Below are 18,025 nucleotides of genomic sequence, written 5' to 3' on the forward strand. Positions count from 1 at the left end.
TTTTTAGAGTTCTCAGCACAGTTCCTTAGGAAAGAGAAACTCATTTGCATTGTTGATACAAGTTGGAAGAAGAAGACAGAATAATGCAGAAGATGGTACCTTGTTTTGTTAGTGGTGTCTTCCTGTATAAACTCCCTAGAGATGACCACATAGGATTTGCCCTTACCAGTTGTTGCTGATCTACAATACTAGTTGCACTGGAATTTAAAACATTTGCTTTTCCTCTGAATTGCCATTTTACTAGGCTTTTTCTTTCAATGGATCCTGTTCATGGGGAAATATCCAGAGCCATGAGAAATCGTGGACTCGAAGTCTATATTTCAGGAGAAGGAGATGAGAGTTTTCCAGACAACCTTGATTTGAAAGTTCTGCTGCACAGCCTTGGATTGGTGGGAGACAGTGTGTGTGACATACTCTTGTCTCTACACACAGAGATCCGAAGCACTATTGTAGGTGAGGTGCTTAACCTCTGGGCCTCTACAGAGTTTTTGTCCTATAGAAATTCATGTTGGAGTTCTAACATTTAGTGTAAAAGGAATTATAAACTACCTCAAAAGCCTGTTAAAATGTATATGTCCAGACACCCCAAGAGACTGAGTTCAGCACATCAGGGTGAGGCATAGGAGTATTTTGAAGATGCTTCCCAGGTAAATGATGCATACAAAGGCCAATACATGACTACTTCTGCTTTAGGTGCTGAGATTCATTAGCTTTGCCTCTTGAAGATGAAACAGGAAACTCGAGTTAAACAGATAACTCTAACTTGTTTTAAATGTTTCATTATATAAAAGGGATCAGTAATAGTAAATTAAATACTGTATTTTTAATAATTACTATGTTTGTTACAATTCTGGTTATTATTTAGTTCTGCAAGACATTTGTTTCCATTTTACAGATAAGGATCAGGAAGTTTGAGGAATTTGTTAAAGTCAGTTAATATTGACAGCTGGGATTTCAAATAGGTCTGTTGGATTTTAAAGCTGGTGGTTCTATATGAGGTGTATGTCAGGCATGAGATTCTGGATATACGTGTCAGGTTTTATCATGCCTGTGAAGAAGTCCCCCACATTATACTGCAGGCAGTCATCAAGAGAGGAAAGGAGGAGATATAGGAGGAAGGAATTTGAATGTTCCTACAACTCTTAGTATTCCTGCCCTCAGGAGATCCTAGAGTCTACTTAGAGACTTTACTAAAATAAATACCTGGATGGGGTTGACTAGCAAGAAGTTTGATGTGAGAGCAGAATTTATCCACTTTTGTCAGAGGTTTTAAAGAATCTATTGGGCTGGGAAGATAGCTCAGCTGGTAGAGTGGGCCCTGAGTTCGATCCCCAGTACCGCAAAAAAAAAAAAAAAAAAAAGAATCTATTGCTTATAGATGGCAATATTTTCCCTTGTACAGGTTCTCCAGCATCTTCCATGTCTACTCTAATTCAGACAGCCACACTCATTGTCCAGTACCTGCGGCGAGGACTGAGTTTAAACAGAGCCTTTTTTGATGCATGCTGGGAAGTATATGTTGGCTCCCAGCATTCAACAGCAAACCAGAAGGTACTGTGAAATGTTTTAGACAGCTTTCTAAGTTGTAATACACTATACTATTGAGTAGAGGGAAATTATTTATGTAATGGCAACTTCAATGACCTGGGAGAGTTGACTTCGGCAGTTTGGTTCTAGCAAAGATCTGGTGTCCAGGTACTTTTCTGGAAGATAGCTTAAATGTAAATATTCCTTTCTTGAAACAGATCTATCATCAAAAGAATTTAAATTTAACTTCTGGTGTTGAATATTGAATGTGTCCTGGTTATTTGGGAGATGGTCATGTGAGCCCTAAGAACTCCTGCATTTGTCTACTAAAGTTTTTTGACAACAGCACTTGCCTATGTACATGTGTTTTATCTCTTGCCAGCTTGTACAGGTTTTACTGGAGAAATATGTTTCTTCTCTTGGAGCACGGGAAACCTGGGGAAACTCCGTTCTTGCCCCAGGGCTGTGGCCAGATTCTGTGCCTTCAGCTCTGTTCGCTACCGAAGATTCTCATCTCTCTGTTGTCCGAAGTGATGGACAGATCCTGGCATACTGCCTCAACAGGATGAGCATGAAAACTGGCAGCTGGGTGAGGTGAGTGGAGCCTACAACTCATGTGTCTCTTTGATTTCTTGACTGGTTTTTGCTTTTACTGATAATGGTCACAACACAATATATTCAACCTACTATTATGTAGCCATTTATTATCCAGCTATCATATTTTTACTGTTTATTGCTTACTGTAATATCCTTCTCCATTTATTTATTTATTTGGGCAGGGAGGTACCAGGGATTGAATTCAGGAGCACTCAACCACTGAGCCACAATCCTAGCCTTATTTTGTATTTTATTTAGTGACAGGGTCTCACTGAGTTGCTTAGTGCCTCGCTTTTGCTGAGACTGGCTTTGAACTCACCATCCTTCTGTCTCAGCCTCCCGAACCACTGGGCCCTTTATTATTTTTTAGGGATGCGTGTGTGTGTCTGTGTGTGTGTATGTGTGTGTGTGTGTGTGTGTGTACATGTTTTAATTATTCTCTTGTGGGGGAATCATCTTTGCTATAATATTAGCAAATTCGTTTTCATGGTTCTTCGAAATGTGAAATAAAAGGTTGTTCTAATACTAACTTTGCCCATTTCGATGATTTTCAGGAGTCAGCCTCTTACCTTGCAAGACTTAGAGAAAATTATGCAGTCTTCCAACCCTGAGAACCTGAAATTCAGTGCAGTAGAGGTGAATACTAACTGGATTGATGAACCAGATGTTTTGGCTATGGCTGTTAAACTGCTCATAGAAAGAGCAACTAATCAGGATTGGATGCTTAGAGTTAAATGGCTTTATCATTTAGCCAAGAACATACCACAGGGGCTTGGTGAGTAGAGAAGCTTAATTTGTACTATTTATATTCACTTAATTGTGTTTAAATGCCTCAGAAGCTGTGTTATTTTATGCCTATGCTGTTAAAATTACACCTGAGAGGTCTCATAGCAAGAGGTATGTGACAAAGTATTACTGTTTATATGTTCAATTAAGGAGCAAGTCTTTTTTTGGTATTGGGGATTGAACCCAAGGGTACCTTACCACCAAATTACATCCCCAGTCCTTTTTATTTTTAAATTTTGAGGCAGGGTGTCACTAAATTGCTGAGACTGGTCTTGAACTTGCAATTCTCTTGCCTCAGCTTCCCAGTTGCTGGGATCATAGGGGTGCACCACCACTCTCAGCTCGGAGCAAGTCTGTCCTTAAATATTTCACAAGATAAACTTTTGTTCCAGTGTAATTCTTATAATTCAGAATCTATCAAATTCAAAAAAGAATGTACTATATTATGTTACTTTATAGTTTCAAACATTTGCCTTTTTCCTGTACTACAGGGGTACAGCCATTTTGTCTGGGAAAGGTATTGTTTTTGATTAGTTAGTTTCCCCTTAAAGTACATATGGTTGTAATTTCATTTTAGTACCAACACTCCAAGTTGTTATACTGACTTTTTTGGTACTTTATTCACAGAGGAAAAATCAATAATAACATTGCTTATGCTGTAAAGCACATTAAATTTGTTGATAGAAGTCGTTGACTAAATTAATTGAGTTTACATGAATGTTTCTACTCCATGAGAACTTGTAGATAAGCCACTGACTGTGTCTTTTATCCTGTGACAGGTGGTGATCTAAGTATGTGTAAAGGGAAATATTTTTATCTGCATTGTCTTCTATGGTAGCCGCAAGTCACATAGAGCTACTGTCATATAAGCAAATATAAATGAGTTGAAATTATATAAAATCTAAATCTTAATTGTACTAACCACATTTCAAGTGCTCAGAGGTGACTAATAACTGCTCTTTGACAGTACAGCTATGGAACATTTTCATCATTGCAGACACAGAAAGTTCAATTGGACAGCACTGCTTTAGAGTCTAACACTGCTTCTTTTATTTCCACAGAGTCAATACAAATTAATTTGGAAGCCAGTGCTGCATCTCTTAGGAATTTTTACTCAAATTCTCTCTCAGCTGGGGTCAGGAATATCTTCAAACTATTACAAGCAAATATAACAGGTATGCACCTGCTTTTGGTTTCTATAACTCTTGGCACTGTTTTAGAAACTTGGGCTTTTGTGTTTTTAGGGAAGAGAACTATCAAATCTCTCACTGTAGGAGTATTTTTTTTGGAGGTTCAGGATATCTAGATATAAATTATTCTTTATTTATAACTCTCCGTTCACCTTCCAGCATTTGAAGGAAGGTAATATACAATGTACTGGGAAGTATTCAAGATGATTTTTTTTTTTTAAGAATAAAAAATAAGAGAACAAACTTACCTTTAGTTTTGGAACAGAATAAGATAAAGTTTACATAAACATTAATGAATAAAATAAAGATATTTTCCTAAAAGCAAATTTAAATTTTTCTATCTGCATTTTCATTTGATATTGACCTAAATATACCATTAGCTGTTTAGTTTGGAAAAAAATGTATGTGATGCCTTTGTACTAAACCATTTACCTTATGTACACTAAAGACAATAAAGCGAATACTTGGAAAGAAATCAAATAGTAGAGAAAACTAGTGGTCAGATTGTGGCTGAACTGAATCATGGCTTTTCCATCATGAACATCTTTAGGAGCTCAGATGTAAACCACACCAGCAGGTTCCATTTTCAGCAGACACTGTTCTTTCTCTATTGGAACACATTAGCTCTAACTTCATTTTCTTTTTCTCTTGTGTAACTGTCTTTATTACTGGACTTTGGAATATGGGTTCCTTAAGTACCTTGCCATTCACAGTACACTCATGGTAGTCTGCAGTGAAGTGAATGGTTCTAAAACTATTCCATTGAACTGCCCTGCCTAGGCACCTTCAAGTTACAATTACCACTATTTGTGTTTTGCTTCCTTCTTTTGGGTTTTCATAACTGAAGAGTCAGAGTCTCCCTGTTGCTGCTTTAGAGAAAAGGTACCAAGTCTGAAAATGTGCCAGTGTTTTTAAGTCTGAGTCAAAGGTTTATGAAGCAGCAGTAGCCACACTATTGTAGACTGTACAGATTTTTTTTTTTTTTTTTTTTTTTTTAAATAAGATGGGGATCTTGCTAAGTTTCCTAGACTGGTCTCAACCCCTGGGCTCAAGCCATCCCCCTGTCTCAGCCTCCTGAGAAGCTGAGACTACAGATATGTGCCATCATGTCTGGCTGGGAAATTGGTTTTAAGCATAACAATCTTGAGATATTTTTCTTATTGGAAGCAGATAAGATATATTCCTTCATTTTCTGTCATTTAAGTTTTTTTTGTTTCTGTTTTGATGGTAAATGGTGGTAGATTGGGTAATTATGCCTAGGAATTCTTTTTAGACCAGTAGTGGGCTCTAAGGAAATGAATTCATTATAAGAATGTTTATATTCTAGCAGGGATTACCTTTAATTGGCAGGATTTTCCTTTCTCTCCTGTAGTGGGGTAGATTTTCAGGACTTGTAGATATTGTGCATTTGGAAAGAAAATAGTATAAAAGCTATAGAATATTGCTTTCTAGTATCATGAATTAAAACCCACAGCATTTCTCTGTTTTACTTCTCCACCAAAAACTCAGTGTGATCCAAGTTAAACGATGAAAATATTCAACTAAAACTTGCCAGGCAAGGTGTTTTAACTATAAAACTTTTTTTTTTTTTCTTTTAATTAGATGACTTTGTGATCCCTCTGGACCCCCGATGGAATATGCAGGCCTTGGACATTATTAGAAATTCAATGGACTATGATCCACAAACAGACCAGCCCAAGCAACTATTTGCCCTTTTAGAATCAGTTGCAAACAAGTAGGTGAAATCTGTGGCTCTGGCCCACTGTTCATCTCACTAGTTTCACATATTATACCTTTCCTAAGACTCTGTCAAATGTAGCTGTGTGTTTTATTTTGTGAACCTAACAAATGGTGGAGTGCTAGATATGAGTACCTTCAATCTTAGCACTAATGGTGGTATTTATTATTTTAAAGTAATCTTTGTCATAGGATAGTCATGTTATATTTGTAGCTCCCTGCAGCTCTTCCCTTTTTCATCTACTCGTTCTCTGACATGTCCTTTCCTTAACTGTCTACCCACATTATTTCTCATATTCAGAAGTTAGAGATGTACACAGCACCTGCATATCTATATACACACTCGTGTAAATTTACATAATTGTATTTAAACTGATCTTTCCTTATTTTTATAGTAGCAGCCAATAATATTTTTTACCATGTAATTTTTTGGCCAGTGGTTGGCCATCAGTGTAACGATTATTTTTTAAATGTAGTTTTCATTACAGGAAACTACACTAAAAATTATGATTTTGATGAGCTTTTGTGAAGTGAACCCATTATGTATGCCCTAGCACTTCGTTAGCCATCTTACTCCCCATGGTGCTCCTTCCAACTCCAGAGGGAGTATTTAATCACAATTATTGTGGTTTTGAATCTCATTCCAGGACAATCGTGTATCTTGACCGAGAAAAACGAATTTTTACTGAAACAAATTTGGTTTCTGTTGGTGGCAAAAAGTTAAGAAATAGTGTTTTAAGAATGTCATTTGAATTCCATAAAGGTAAGAACACATTACCTTTTTTTGTTGTTCAGCAGAGCATCTGATTATATTATGTTGCTAATGTTGAAAGACATTGAGCAGCTGCTGTTACTCTGATTCCTTGTTGGACTGATTTTAAATAGGCCATGTCCCCTTACTCAGTAGTAATGACTAACATTTATTGAGCATTCACACTGTGCCAGGTGTTTAGCTAAAGACTACATGTCCTTGATTTGATTTACTTTCTATAGTGACCCTATGAAGTAAGTAGGTCCTCACTTTATAATTAAGAAAAGGGAGGCATGGAGATGCTTTAGGTCACATCTCTAGCAGGTAGCAAAACTAGGACTTGAACAGTAGACCTGTTGGTTCAAAAAGATTATAGTCAGAGGCATTTGGTTATAAAATAACTTTTTCCCCTTCCTCCTTAACTTTTATAAATTGAAAAGACAATGTGCTTGTCATAAATAAAAGTCTGAACTATGATAGTATAAAAATTGAAAAAGTTGATCCTTGCAGCAGCTGATATTAGTAGTAATTTCATTTGTGTCTTCTCTTACCTGTATTAACTATCCATCCAAACTTGGTTTTGTTTTATATTTAAATATTCATATGAAATATGCATCTTCATAATTTTCATTTTCTATTAAGACATTATGAGATTAGGAATGTAGCTCAATAATAGAGTGCTTTCATAGTATGTGTGAACTCTGGGTTCAATCCCTAGCACCATTAAAAAAAAAAAAAAAAGACAACATTATTTCTATCAGAGGCATATACCTTGGCTGCTAAATTTAATAATAATAGGCACAGAAATTGCTTTTAATTTTTGACATTTCAAAATTGATATTTGGACTAGGAATAACATTAAATTCTAGATTACAATTTATTTTGAAAATGTCTAGAGATTAATTTAAACCTGATGGAGTGTTCTTATTTATGTCATCTCTAAGATCCAGAGAGCTTTCACAGCCTGCCCCATGAAATTGTGGTCAATCTTGCTGCTTTTTTTGAACTTTGTGATGCAGTAATCCTGCTCTGGGTACAGTCACCCCAGGCGATGTTGTCTGACGTCAGTGTCATTGAGGTGAGGCAATATACCTATTTTTATTCTAAACAAGATTTGTCCTGGCACAAAGATTTTTAGGCTCTAGACTAACCTCAGTGTTATTATATGTCAAATACTATGTGAGAGATCTAACTGTTGTTGACAACGTTAATATATAACCATATATTTTAAAGCTTCATGGAGATGTAATTGACATATGTTGTGTATATTTAAAGACTACACTTTTTCACAGTTTTGATACGTTCACACCTGTGAAGCCATTAACCACAATCAAGATAGTGAATATATGCCACACACCTTAAAGTTTTCTCATGTCCTTTTTGTATATTCTTCCTCTCTTCTACACTATCCCCAATCGTGTGGTCATTGATATGATTTCTTTTATAGATCAGATGCATTTTCATTCAGTGGAATTGTGCCATATGTGTTCTTTTTGTCTGGGATAGTTAATGTTTAGATGCATCCATATGGTTTCATCTACCAATAGTTCATTGCTTCTTGTTGGTACTCTCTTGTGTCAATGTATAATTTGTTCATCTATTCACTTATTGATAGACATTTGGATTTTAACTGTTAGGTTTTAATTTACTTAAACTTTCTTAGTGGGGAAAGAAAAAAAATTGTCAAATATGGGTTAAATGGAGTTTTGAGTCCAGATTATTCTAGGAAATCTTAATATAGTAATAGGTCTTAAAACGTTTAAGCCTTAGGATCCCTTTATAATCTGAAGAGTTCTTAAAGACCACAGAGAATTTTATTTATGTAATCACATCTGTCTCATTAGGTACTAATACTGAGAAACATAAAAAAGTTAATAAATTTGCTTAAAAATACAGTAACCCCCTTTCATGTTAATATCAATGCTTTTAATAAACAGCTATTTTTTAAAGATTTTTAGTTATAGATGGACACAATATCTTTAATTTGTTTATTTAATTTTATGTGGTGCTGAGGATTGAACCCAGTGCCTCACACATGAGAGACAAGCTCTCCACCACTGAGCTACAACTCTAGTCCGAACGAAGCTATTTTTGAAAGTAAAAATTAGTGAGAAGAGTGGCACTGATTAACATTTTTCCAAGTCTCTTTGATGTCTAGCTTAAGATAAGAAAGGTGGATTTTCACATCCACTTCTGCATTCAGTGTCTTATAGAATGTTGTTTGGGTTTAAGTTTGTAAAGAAAAACTAGCCTTCCATAGTTAGGAGCTTGAAAAGGGAAAGAATATTTTTAATAGCTATTTCCTGTAAAAATGAATTTTCTTGGACAGCACACCACAGACTTGACAAAAAATGTATAAGGTCACTTACAGTGTGAAAATTTGAAACCTGAAAAATACATTGCAGAACTTGTCATGCATGAAAATCCATTGTTTAGTTTGCATTTTGTATGAACTTTTAACCTTGTGTGAATTTGTAGTTCATGCATTGGTAGTTTAGAAATATTATTCACTGAGTTGGCACATTTCACCTTTCAGCATAAATTATAATAAAGTCATACTTGGGGGAAAAATCACTACAGATTTTACCAAAAGATTTAGATTATTCTTGAGCTCAAATTTGATTATTGGCAATAAATACAATTGACTCTTCATATCTGTGGATTCCATATCCTCAGATTCAACCAACATCAGGTTTTTTCTTTATTGCAACTGTACTGAACATGTATAGACTTTTTTCCTTGGCAATATCCCCTAACCAACAAAGTACAGCAACTTTTTACACAGTATTTACATTGTAGAAAGTATTATAAATAATCTAGGTAATTATTTCAAGTATGCAAGAGAATGTATATAGATTATAGGCAAATATACCCCATATACGATATTGAGCATATTTTTCCCAAAGTATACTGAGTTAACTATACTCTCAAATGTTTTTCTTAAAGTGACAGATTCTGATCATTTATATCAATATAATTTTTGCCAAATACCCAGTTTGTCCTTTTTTATACAATTAATTTAAATGTCAATTCTGAAAAAATAAGTAAATAACATTATCATAACATAGCTTTGATCTGATAGAGCTCCTAAAGGTAATCATTAGAGACTAGTGTAAATAGCATTGCTGGAGACTCAGTTATCATGATTTGTATTACAAAGCTACATTAATGAAAATAGTATGGTATAGTCCAAGAATAGGCATGTAGACCACTGAAACAAAATTGAATTCACAAATATATGTCCATGTATATGGTCTGCTTTGTTTTGCCAATATGAAAAGGTAATTTAATAGAGAAAAACATTCTCTTCAACAAAATTAGATGTCCACATAAAGTAAGAGTGAGCTTCTCCCCCTACCTCATATTACATACAAAATGAATAAGACCTAAGTTAGATGGTGATTACATGCCTATAATCCCAGTGACTGGGAAGCAGTGGCTAGAGAATCAGAAGTTTGAGACCAATCTGGGCAAATTAATCTCTTTTTCAAAGTAAGGATTAAAAGTGTAGCTTAGAGGTGGAGTGCCACAGGATTCCATCCCCAGTACCTCACACATAAAAAAAGGATGAGATCTAAAACTATGAACTGTCTAGGAGAAAACTTTTACAATCTAAGGATAAGCAAAGATTTCTTAAGACTCTTCATAAAAGAAAGAAAAAAAAAAAACTAATGAATTCGATTTTATCAAAATTAAAAATTTACGTTCATCAATACTTCTAAGAAAAATCTAAGAGAAATTGTTTACAAAATACATAATTATATTATCAAGCTAATAATAATAAATTTTATCAGCTATTATTTAAAACTGCAGTAAAGTTCTACTCAACTCCAAATAACTAGCAATAAGTGATTGGCAATTATTGACTGGGACAGAAATGAAACAACTGAGACACTTCTACTCTGCTGGTTGTAATACAAAATACCACATTCACTTTGTAACACATTTGGCAGTTTGTTATAAAATAATATGTACAATTTATTGTATCACCCAGTAATTTAATTCTCTCTAAAGTAATAGCTTCATACTTAAAGTACAAAGAAAAACCTTTTGTTTTGTTTGCTTTAATGTTCTTAACCAATTTTCTAGTCTAGCCTAAGCCCTTTTGTGTATGTAAGTTGAGTCCTTTCAAGAGATGTGTGTGAGCAGTCTTGGCTTATTTTGTTTTTAGATCTTAGGTTCTTTGAAATGGCGGGACCGGTTTTGGACTGTGGCTGACACAGTAAAAGTGGATGCTCCAGGTCTGGCTTTACTTGCTCTCCATTGGCACTGGGTTTTGAAACATTTGGTCCATCAAATTCCCCAACTCCTGATGGATCATGAAGACAAGTAAGACTTCTATTTAGGGAATAATGTTAGTATGTATAAAGATAAGAGGATTTGGAATTAAAACTCCTGTTTTTGTTTAATTTTGGTTTATTGTGTTGGCATATTGTAGTAAAATATAGAATGTAAATGACTTCTTTTCTTATACAGCATTTCCCCCTTATTTCCCTTCTGCCCTTTTTCCCCTTTAAAGATATTTTAAAGAGATTCAGACCGTGTCAGAACATATTCAGAATTGTCTGGGCAGCCCAACTGGTGGCTTCACTGGTATAAAGAGGTTGCAGAAGTTCCTGGGACGACCATTTCCTTTCAAGGTACACCTGGAAATAAATAGTAAATAAGAAGAATCAGGTTCTTCTGAAGCTCTGGCACTTGGGATCTGGCATTCAACCAGACTAATCCCTACTGCAAAGCTAAACTTCCATGAATGCTGCTAATGGATTTGTTAAATGTTATCATTTTACTTATTCCTGATGCTAAGGCTGGATAGATCTCTAACTTTATTACTCTAGAATCTCTCCAGAGCAATATAATAAAGGAACTCTGTATTTTCTAGAAGCATGAAAAAAAAAATCTTAAGTTTCTTTTCAGATTTATCTGGGATGCTAAATAGACCACAGTTCAGCTCTCTAATAGGTCCACCTGGGTTTTGTTGTTTCAGGACAAGCTGGTGGTAGAGTGTTTTTCACAATTGAGAATCCTTAACAAAGCCCTTGCCATCAGAGAGCAGATGCCTGTCCTTGGAGAAAGTGGATGGCAGGAAGACATAAATCGTCTCCAAGTTGTTGCTTCTGAATGGACATTAAGGAAAAGTCTCCTGCAGGCCTGGGGATTGATCCTCAGAGCTAATATTCTAGAAGATGTCAACCTAGGTAATATATTCTGGTATTTGTTTGACTGTCAGCTCTCAGCATATTCTCCTCCCTGTTGCCAATAAGTTTTTCCCTTAGATTTTTCCCTTTTTTGGTGTAGTATAAGTGCCATTAAATAAATGACAGTCTTTGAGCTAAACTTTACATATATTGTTTAATTTCATCACTAGAATTTTGCAGGAATTAATGTCATCATTAAACAAATGAGAAACCTAGAGCTTAGGCTAAGCAACCTAACTGATTAACTCATGTTAAACTCATAGTCACTTTGCCAACTGTTGGGAATATAGACCCTGGACTCTTGACCATCTCTTCTCTAATATAATATTTCTTTTGTGTCTGAACTGAAGATGAGTTGAAGAATCTTGTGAATGCTCAGTGTTTAGAACTAAAAACCAAAGGACTTTCACTTGGTTTTCCGGAGAAAAAGCATGGTGAAACTTCCTTCCTGCCCCAGCCAGACTTTACCTCTTTAATCCGACTCACCAGGAGAGTGCAGTTGTGGCCTGCAATGGAATACTTGGCTACACTTTGGCAGTACAAAGTGACAGCTGATTTTATGACGCAGGCTTATTTAAGAAGGTATGCCATTCTCAGTTATTTTCTTGATAGATTGTTTTATGTGTCCTGTATTATACACAAAGCACAGACTTAAGGAGGAATAGCTGCTGAGACACGGTAAAGTCACTCACCACTTTTGAAAGCCACATCTTTTTGAAGATCCTTTATTTCAGCTAAAAGGTCCTTTATTTCTCCCCTAAAAGTCACTAGGATTTTTTCCATTAGAGTTACTTATTTTTAAATAAATGTACTGGAAGTTTTGTGTGTTCCATCTTCCCTCACATATCAGTTCTCTAGTAGTTCACTGATAGTCCAAACCCAAGCCTCTCCCTGTGTATTTTTGGAACAGGTCCAGCAAAAATCAGCAACCTCTGATAGAGGAGGAGATAAGACATCACATCACATTTTGTCTTAAGCACACATCAGTTGCTCCCCAAGAGCTTCGAGTTCTCTGGTCTTTACTGCATCATCAGAAGGTAAAAACCAAAATCAGAAAGGGAAATAAGCCTCTTTTACACTGACTGATTAAATTTTCTATGGCAGGTTGGTTGCCAAACAATTTTGAATATATAATATCAAAGTTGCATGTTGTAATCCCCAGGCTTATCTGAATTCCCTCTTAATGTAGGAGAATTTTGAATGTCTTTTGCAGTAATTACAATGGTATTGCACAATTTTTATCACAGCAGTATTCATTTGGTTTCCAGTGAAGTGAGGTGAAGATTTTTGCTTTTTAAAAATTTTTCATTTGCTCAAAAAAATATATATATAAGAGCATTTATTTCTTTTGGTATTATTACAGTTGTGCAACCTGTTTTACTTATACTTTCTCAACCAGCCTTATAAAGACAGATTTTATCTTAGTGTGATTAAATGCAGTCTGTAAAAAAATTTAAAAATAAATAATTTTTAAAAATTACAAAGTATATGACTTAATCAAGAGGAGCAAGTTGGCAGAGAATTAGGATTTTAGTATTAATATCTTTAAACCCCTTTTAGTTTTGGTTATATCTTAGAAGACAAAGACCTAATTACATAATTTATGGAATCATTCTCAAAGTTCTTTTAACTAATTATTCCTTTATCTCTAGGGATCTGCTGAAGAAATTACTTGTTTGTGGTCCGAGTTATTTAATTCCACATTTATGTCTTTCTGGAGCAGTACTGTGACCACAAATCCAGAGTACTGGCTAACTTGGAACCCTCTGCCCAGTATGCAGCAGAGGGAAATGCCCAAGTCCCTTTTGGACTCCACGTTAAAGGTTTGTTGGCATAAACCTGATGGTAGAAGGTTAAAAAAAATTCCCAGTAGCTCTAACAGTTACCATTTATTCCTAGGATAAAACAGTAGACTACATACGTGATTTTGATACTTTGTTTTCTTCATGATGCTAAAAAGTGTACTGTCAAAAATGTGTTTTTCATCTTAAATGATTTGTGCAATTCTGAGTTAAAGTCACAAAAGTTTCCTTTAAAAAGTCATTTCTTAAATTATAAAATATTTTAACCACAGAAATATTTATATATTTAATTTATTAGAAATAACCACTCTACTCTGTATCTTTGTTTATATACATATGCATTGCATTTTTTTGGTTTTGCTTTGTCTTATAAGATAGGGTATTGCTATGTTTCCCAGGCTGGCTTTAGATTTGTGAGCTCTAGAGATCCTCCCATCTTAACCTACCAAGAAACTAGGATTATAAGCATACGCCACCACATCCAGCATAAATATACAGGGGAACAAAAATAATACTTTCTTTGTTCACAAATATGTATTGGAAATGTGCATGCCATTGCAGCTTGTGCATGTCATTGTAGTGACATGCCAGAATTTATTTAATCACTTTCCTCTTGATAAGTTTTGAGGTTTGTTGTCTTTTCCTTCTCTTTTAAAAGCATACCTACATTTACTATCATCTTATAATTGGCATTTGTCTTGAATATTTCGGTGGGTGAGTTTTTGGAATTGTGGTTTAACACATGGTCAGTGTGATTGATATTAAAAACACATATATAATAAATAATATATACAAATACATATTTTTTGTATAGCTGTTTCCAGCCTTTCGGGGGAGGTGCTTTGCTTTTTTTACTTTGTAGATATACAAGGAACTGGCCAAGACAGAAGTCCTGGAACTCTGGGCCACCACAGAAGGTTCAGGACCAGAGTACAGTTTTACTCCTCCTCTGTATAAGGGCCTGTTCCCCATGTGCTTACCAGGCTAGATGTAATCAGCATGTCTAATTATTGTCAATTCTACAATTTAAAAATCTATTTGAATTTATACTTCTTAGATTATTAAGATTGAACATCTTTTTATGTTTATTGATCCTCTTTATTCTATCAGCTTTTCAGTTGTATTCCTTGTCCAGTTTTTTAAAACATTGGGTTGTGCAGTGTCATTTTACTTATTGAAGATCTTTTTATATTTTTTGGATATTAATCCTTTCTTCATAAGATCCAAAGTATATTTCTAGTCTTCTGTTGTCTCTCAAATTATGTTTTCTTATATATTAATATTATAATGATTTTTTTTTTTAACTATGCCAGTCTCTTCTACATTCGGGTTTTAGTGTCATGCTTTTTAAAGATTGTCTTCCTTCACAACCCTAGAGTTAAAACAGTCTCCCCATATTTTCTCCCATGTTTTTGTTTTAAGTTCAAATTCATTTGAACTTTTTTATCTTTTTTGTGAGGAAGGGATGCACATTTTTTCTTTTCTACACGTAATAGATCCAAAAATCACTTTGTAAACAGTATTTTTGACTAATCCTTTCCATTTGCCTTTGAAAAGCCACCTTTATCATATACCTTAATCCCACAAATGTTCACAGAATTATTTTTGAGCTCTGTTCTGTTGCTCTTATCATAATTATTATCGTCATTATAAATATCTCTCAACACCTTAAGTAACAAACTTGGATCCCTAAGAGTTGCATGTTGTATACTCTGTTTTATGTTTTCTATCATATGTCTTTGACCACCTAACCCTTTACTGTAGACAGCTATTACTGAGTCCCAAATTAATAGTCCAGTGAATGCAAGCTTGGCAGACTTTATGTCTGGCTCTTATATTTGCCTTATAACTCCTTTCCCTGCCTCCAACTCTCATCTCCCTGCCTACTACAAGAGTGGTCTCCCTGATTCCCTGGATTTGGGGTGTTCTGGTATATTACTAAAGCACTCATTGCTCATTTCCTAGAGAATGCAGTCCACATTCCTTTAAGGCTACTAACATCTCACCCAGTCCTGTTCTTCTTGTCCCATCTGTGGCTGATGTTTACCTCCTTATTCTGAACCTTCTTATTCTGTTTCCTCCTTGAAGATGTCCCAGTACTTCTTGTCGAAATTATTTTAGTTAATTTATGAAAGATACTCTTTTCTCCTGTCCCTCAGGGCCCTGGCAGTCTCTGTAGAGCCACATTCTCCAAGTGCTGCTTTGAAGTCTTGACTAGCAGCTGCAGAGCAAGTCCCTGGGATGTGAGTGGCCTCCCAATCCTGTCCTCTTCACATGTCACACTGGGAGAGTGGGTTGAAAGAGCCCAGCAGCTCCAGGACATCAGCTCATTGCTTTGGACCAATATGGTTGTCCCTTCAGTAGCAGAATTCAGGTACCGATTCCCTGTCCCTGGGAGTAGTTCATCAAGTTCCTGAACGTTCTCTAGCAGGGGTTCAGTCAGAACTACTTCTGAAGTGGCTAACTTTGGTGGGTGAAGGTGAGAGTATTTTCTGTGTGGGTCAGCATGTTTTCAGTCAATGACAAAGCCATCATGAGCTATCTGGTTCTTTTTTTTTTTATGCATATTGTGATCAGGAAGATGCTGCTTGGAAAAATCATATAAAAAGATTATATGAGAACTGAAGTTCAACTATTAAATGTTAACAGTGCAATCTGCAGTTAAAATTTACTGAGAAAATGAGAGTATGTAAAAGGTGATCCTGTTTGATCCAGCAATTCCTTAAGTGCTTCCTTGTTGTCCCCACAGACACACAGACTCCCAGCTCCAGGGACTAGTGCTGTGCCGACACCTGGGGGGTCTTGCAGAGCTGCTCCCAGAACCCCAGCAGCAGGAGTACATACAGAACTGTGAGCAGCTGCTTCTTGGAGACAGCCAGGCTTTCCACCATGTGGTCCAGACTCTTGGGGACATGGCTGGTCAGGAGGCCCTGTCCAAGGAACTGCTCTGCCTATTTCTCACCTCCCTGCACCACTTTTTTGGGGAAGGAGAGAATAAGAGGAACCTGCCTGAGCCAGCCCAGCGTGGGACCCTCTGGGTGAGCCTTGGCTTGCTCCAGATTCAGACCTGGCTTCCCCAGGCATGCTTCGACCCTGCAGTGAAGAGGGAATGCAAGCTCAAGTATGCCAAGGAGGAGGTATGAGAGGCGAGTTTGGAATATGTGCTCAGTCCCTGATGCACTGGATTTGTTTAGGGTGTTATTCCTTGTACTCCCTTTTAGCAAATTAGATCAGCAAAGGCATTATTTTGCATGAACTGCCTATGACTTCCCATGAGTCTGTTTTAAAACTGTTTTCCTCTTTGAGAGTTCCTCTAGGTAGACTCAGACTTCCTCTTTGAGAGAACCTTCTGAAGGTTCTGATATATCTGCCAATAGGTGCAATAAACAGAGGGCAAGTAGTAGAGGGCCACACCTGAGGCAGTGTCAGAGAAATTGTGGAATTCCTCACTATCCAGACTCTCTAACTGAACTAGGTTTGGGATATTTGGATTTGAATTACTTCTTTAGGTAGGATATAGTATCTCTATAACCTAAGATTTCTGAAGTTTTAGTGTGTGTTGTATAAAACTCAGAAATCAAGTTAATTCAAATAATATAGTATCTCTTGCTATTTGAACTTCCAAATAAACTCAAGAATTGAATGCATTAAGATAATGACATACTAATACTGTATGATGAGGAAGGAATGTTATATTCATTGGGGTGAAGGCTAAGCTGTTGTAAAAAGACTCTGAGGTTTAGTGGCATGAGTAAGATAGTTTCTTCCACCTGATAACTCTGAGGTAAGTGGTCTAGTTCAGTGGAGCAGAGCCACCTGTCCTTAGGTCATTCAGGAATCCAGATTCCTTCTGTCCTATTGCTATATACATTCCCAGGGCATTTTTTTCTTGTGTACGATCATAGGTACAGTTTTCTCTTTTCTCTTTTCCTTTAGTTACATCAGCTGCAGTGTGAATGGAAGACCCGGAACTTGTTATCTCAGCTACAAACTGGAAGAGACCTGGAAAATGAAGTAATGATCAATTATTCTCATCCTCACATCAGGTAAGGCAGCAAAGTGATTATTTGTGTTAGAGATTATTATCTGTACTTTTAAAAAAGACATTATAAGATTGACTTTTGTAATATTATTGTAGTGTTAGTGAAGTGATGAACATCTCTGAACTGTGTTAGCAGTGAGGTCCCAAATCCTTCATTATAGTCAAGAAAATGATATGTCCTAAGAGAACGGGAAAGACATTCAAGATGTGGATTCACATAGGATCAAGATGGTTGAAGCCAGAGCTACTCCTCAACATGGAAGAAGCTGGGTGCAGTGACGTGCACTGTATTTCTTTGCTTTTCTTGTCTATAGATCTGTTCCTTTACCTTAGAGTTCCAATCTTTTCCTGACCTTCCTTTGACTATAGACAATAAGGTAGCTCAGTAAATGCCA

The 18,025-nt window shown here is 36.0% G+C and overlaps 1 protein-coding gene across 1 annotated transcript in view; it reads left to right on the top strand.

Moving 5' to 3' along the window:
• MDN1 (midasin AAA ATPase 1) overlaps positions 1–18,025 on the top strand; it is a 166,378-nt gene that overhangs the window by 104,916 nt on the left and 43,437 nt on the right. Inside the window, exons 46-62 of the mRNA XM_079146702.1 lie at positions 245–453; positions 1,403–1,551; positions 1,910–2,121; positions 2,679–2,899; positions 3,972–4,085; positions 5,703–5,835; positions 6,485–6,600; positions 7,533–7,666; positions 10,760–10,917; positions 11,108–11,228; positions 11,576–11,786; positions 12,137–12,368; positions 12,697–12,823; positions 13,439–13,609; positions 15,748–15,962; positions 16,338–16,725; positions 17,525–17,634. Of these exons, the coding sequence (XP_079002828.1) occupies positions 245–453; positions 1,403–1,551; positions 1,910–2,121; positions 2,679–2,899; positions 3,972–4,085; positions 5,703–5,835; positions 6,485–6,600; positions 7,533–7,666; positions 10,760–10,917; positions 11,108–11,228; positions 11,576–11,786; positions 12,137–12,368; positions 12,697–12,823; positions 13,439–13,609; positions 15,748–15,962; positions 16,338–16,725; positions 17,525–17,634 (3,021 nt within the window). The remainder of the gene's footprint in view (positions 1–244; positions 454–1,402; positions 1,552–1,909; positions 2,122–2,678; positions 2,900–3,971; positions 4,086–5,702; positions 5,836–6,484; positions 6,601–7,532; positions 7,667–10,759; positions 10,918–11,107; positions 11,229–11,575; positions 11,787–12,136; positions 12,369–12,696; positions 12,824–13,438; positions 13,610–15,747; positions 15,963–16,337; positions 16,726–17,524; positions 17,635–18,025) is intronic.

Source organism: Sciurus vulgaris (genome assembly GCF_902686455.1).
Source record: "Sciurus vulgaris genome assembly, chromosome: 7".
Taxonomy (NCBI): Eukaryota; Metazoa; Chordata; class Mammalia; order Rodentia; family Sciuridae; genus Sciurus; species Sciurus vulgaris.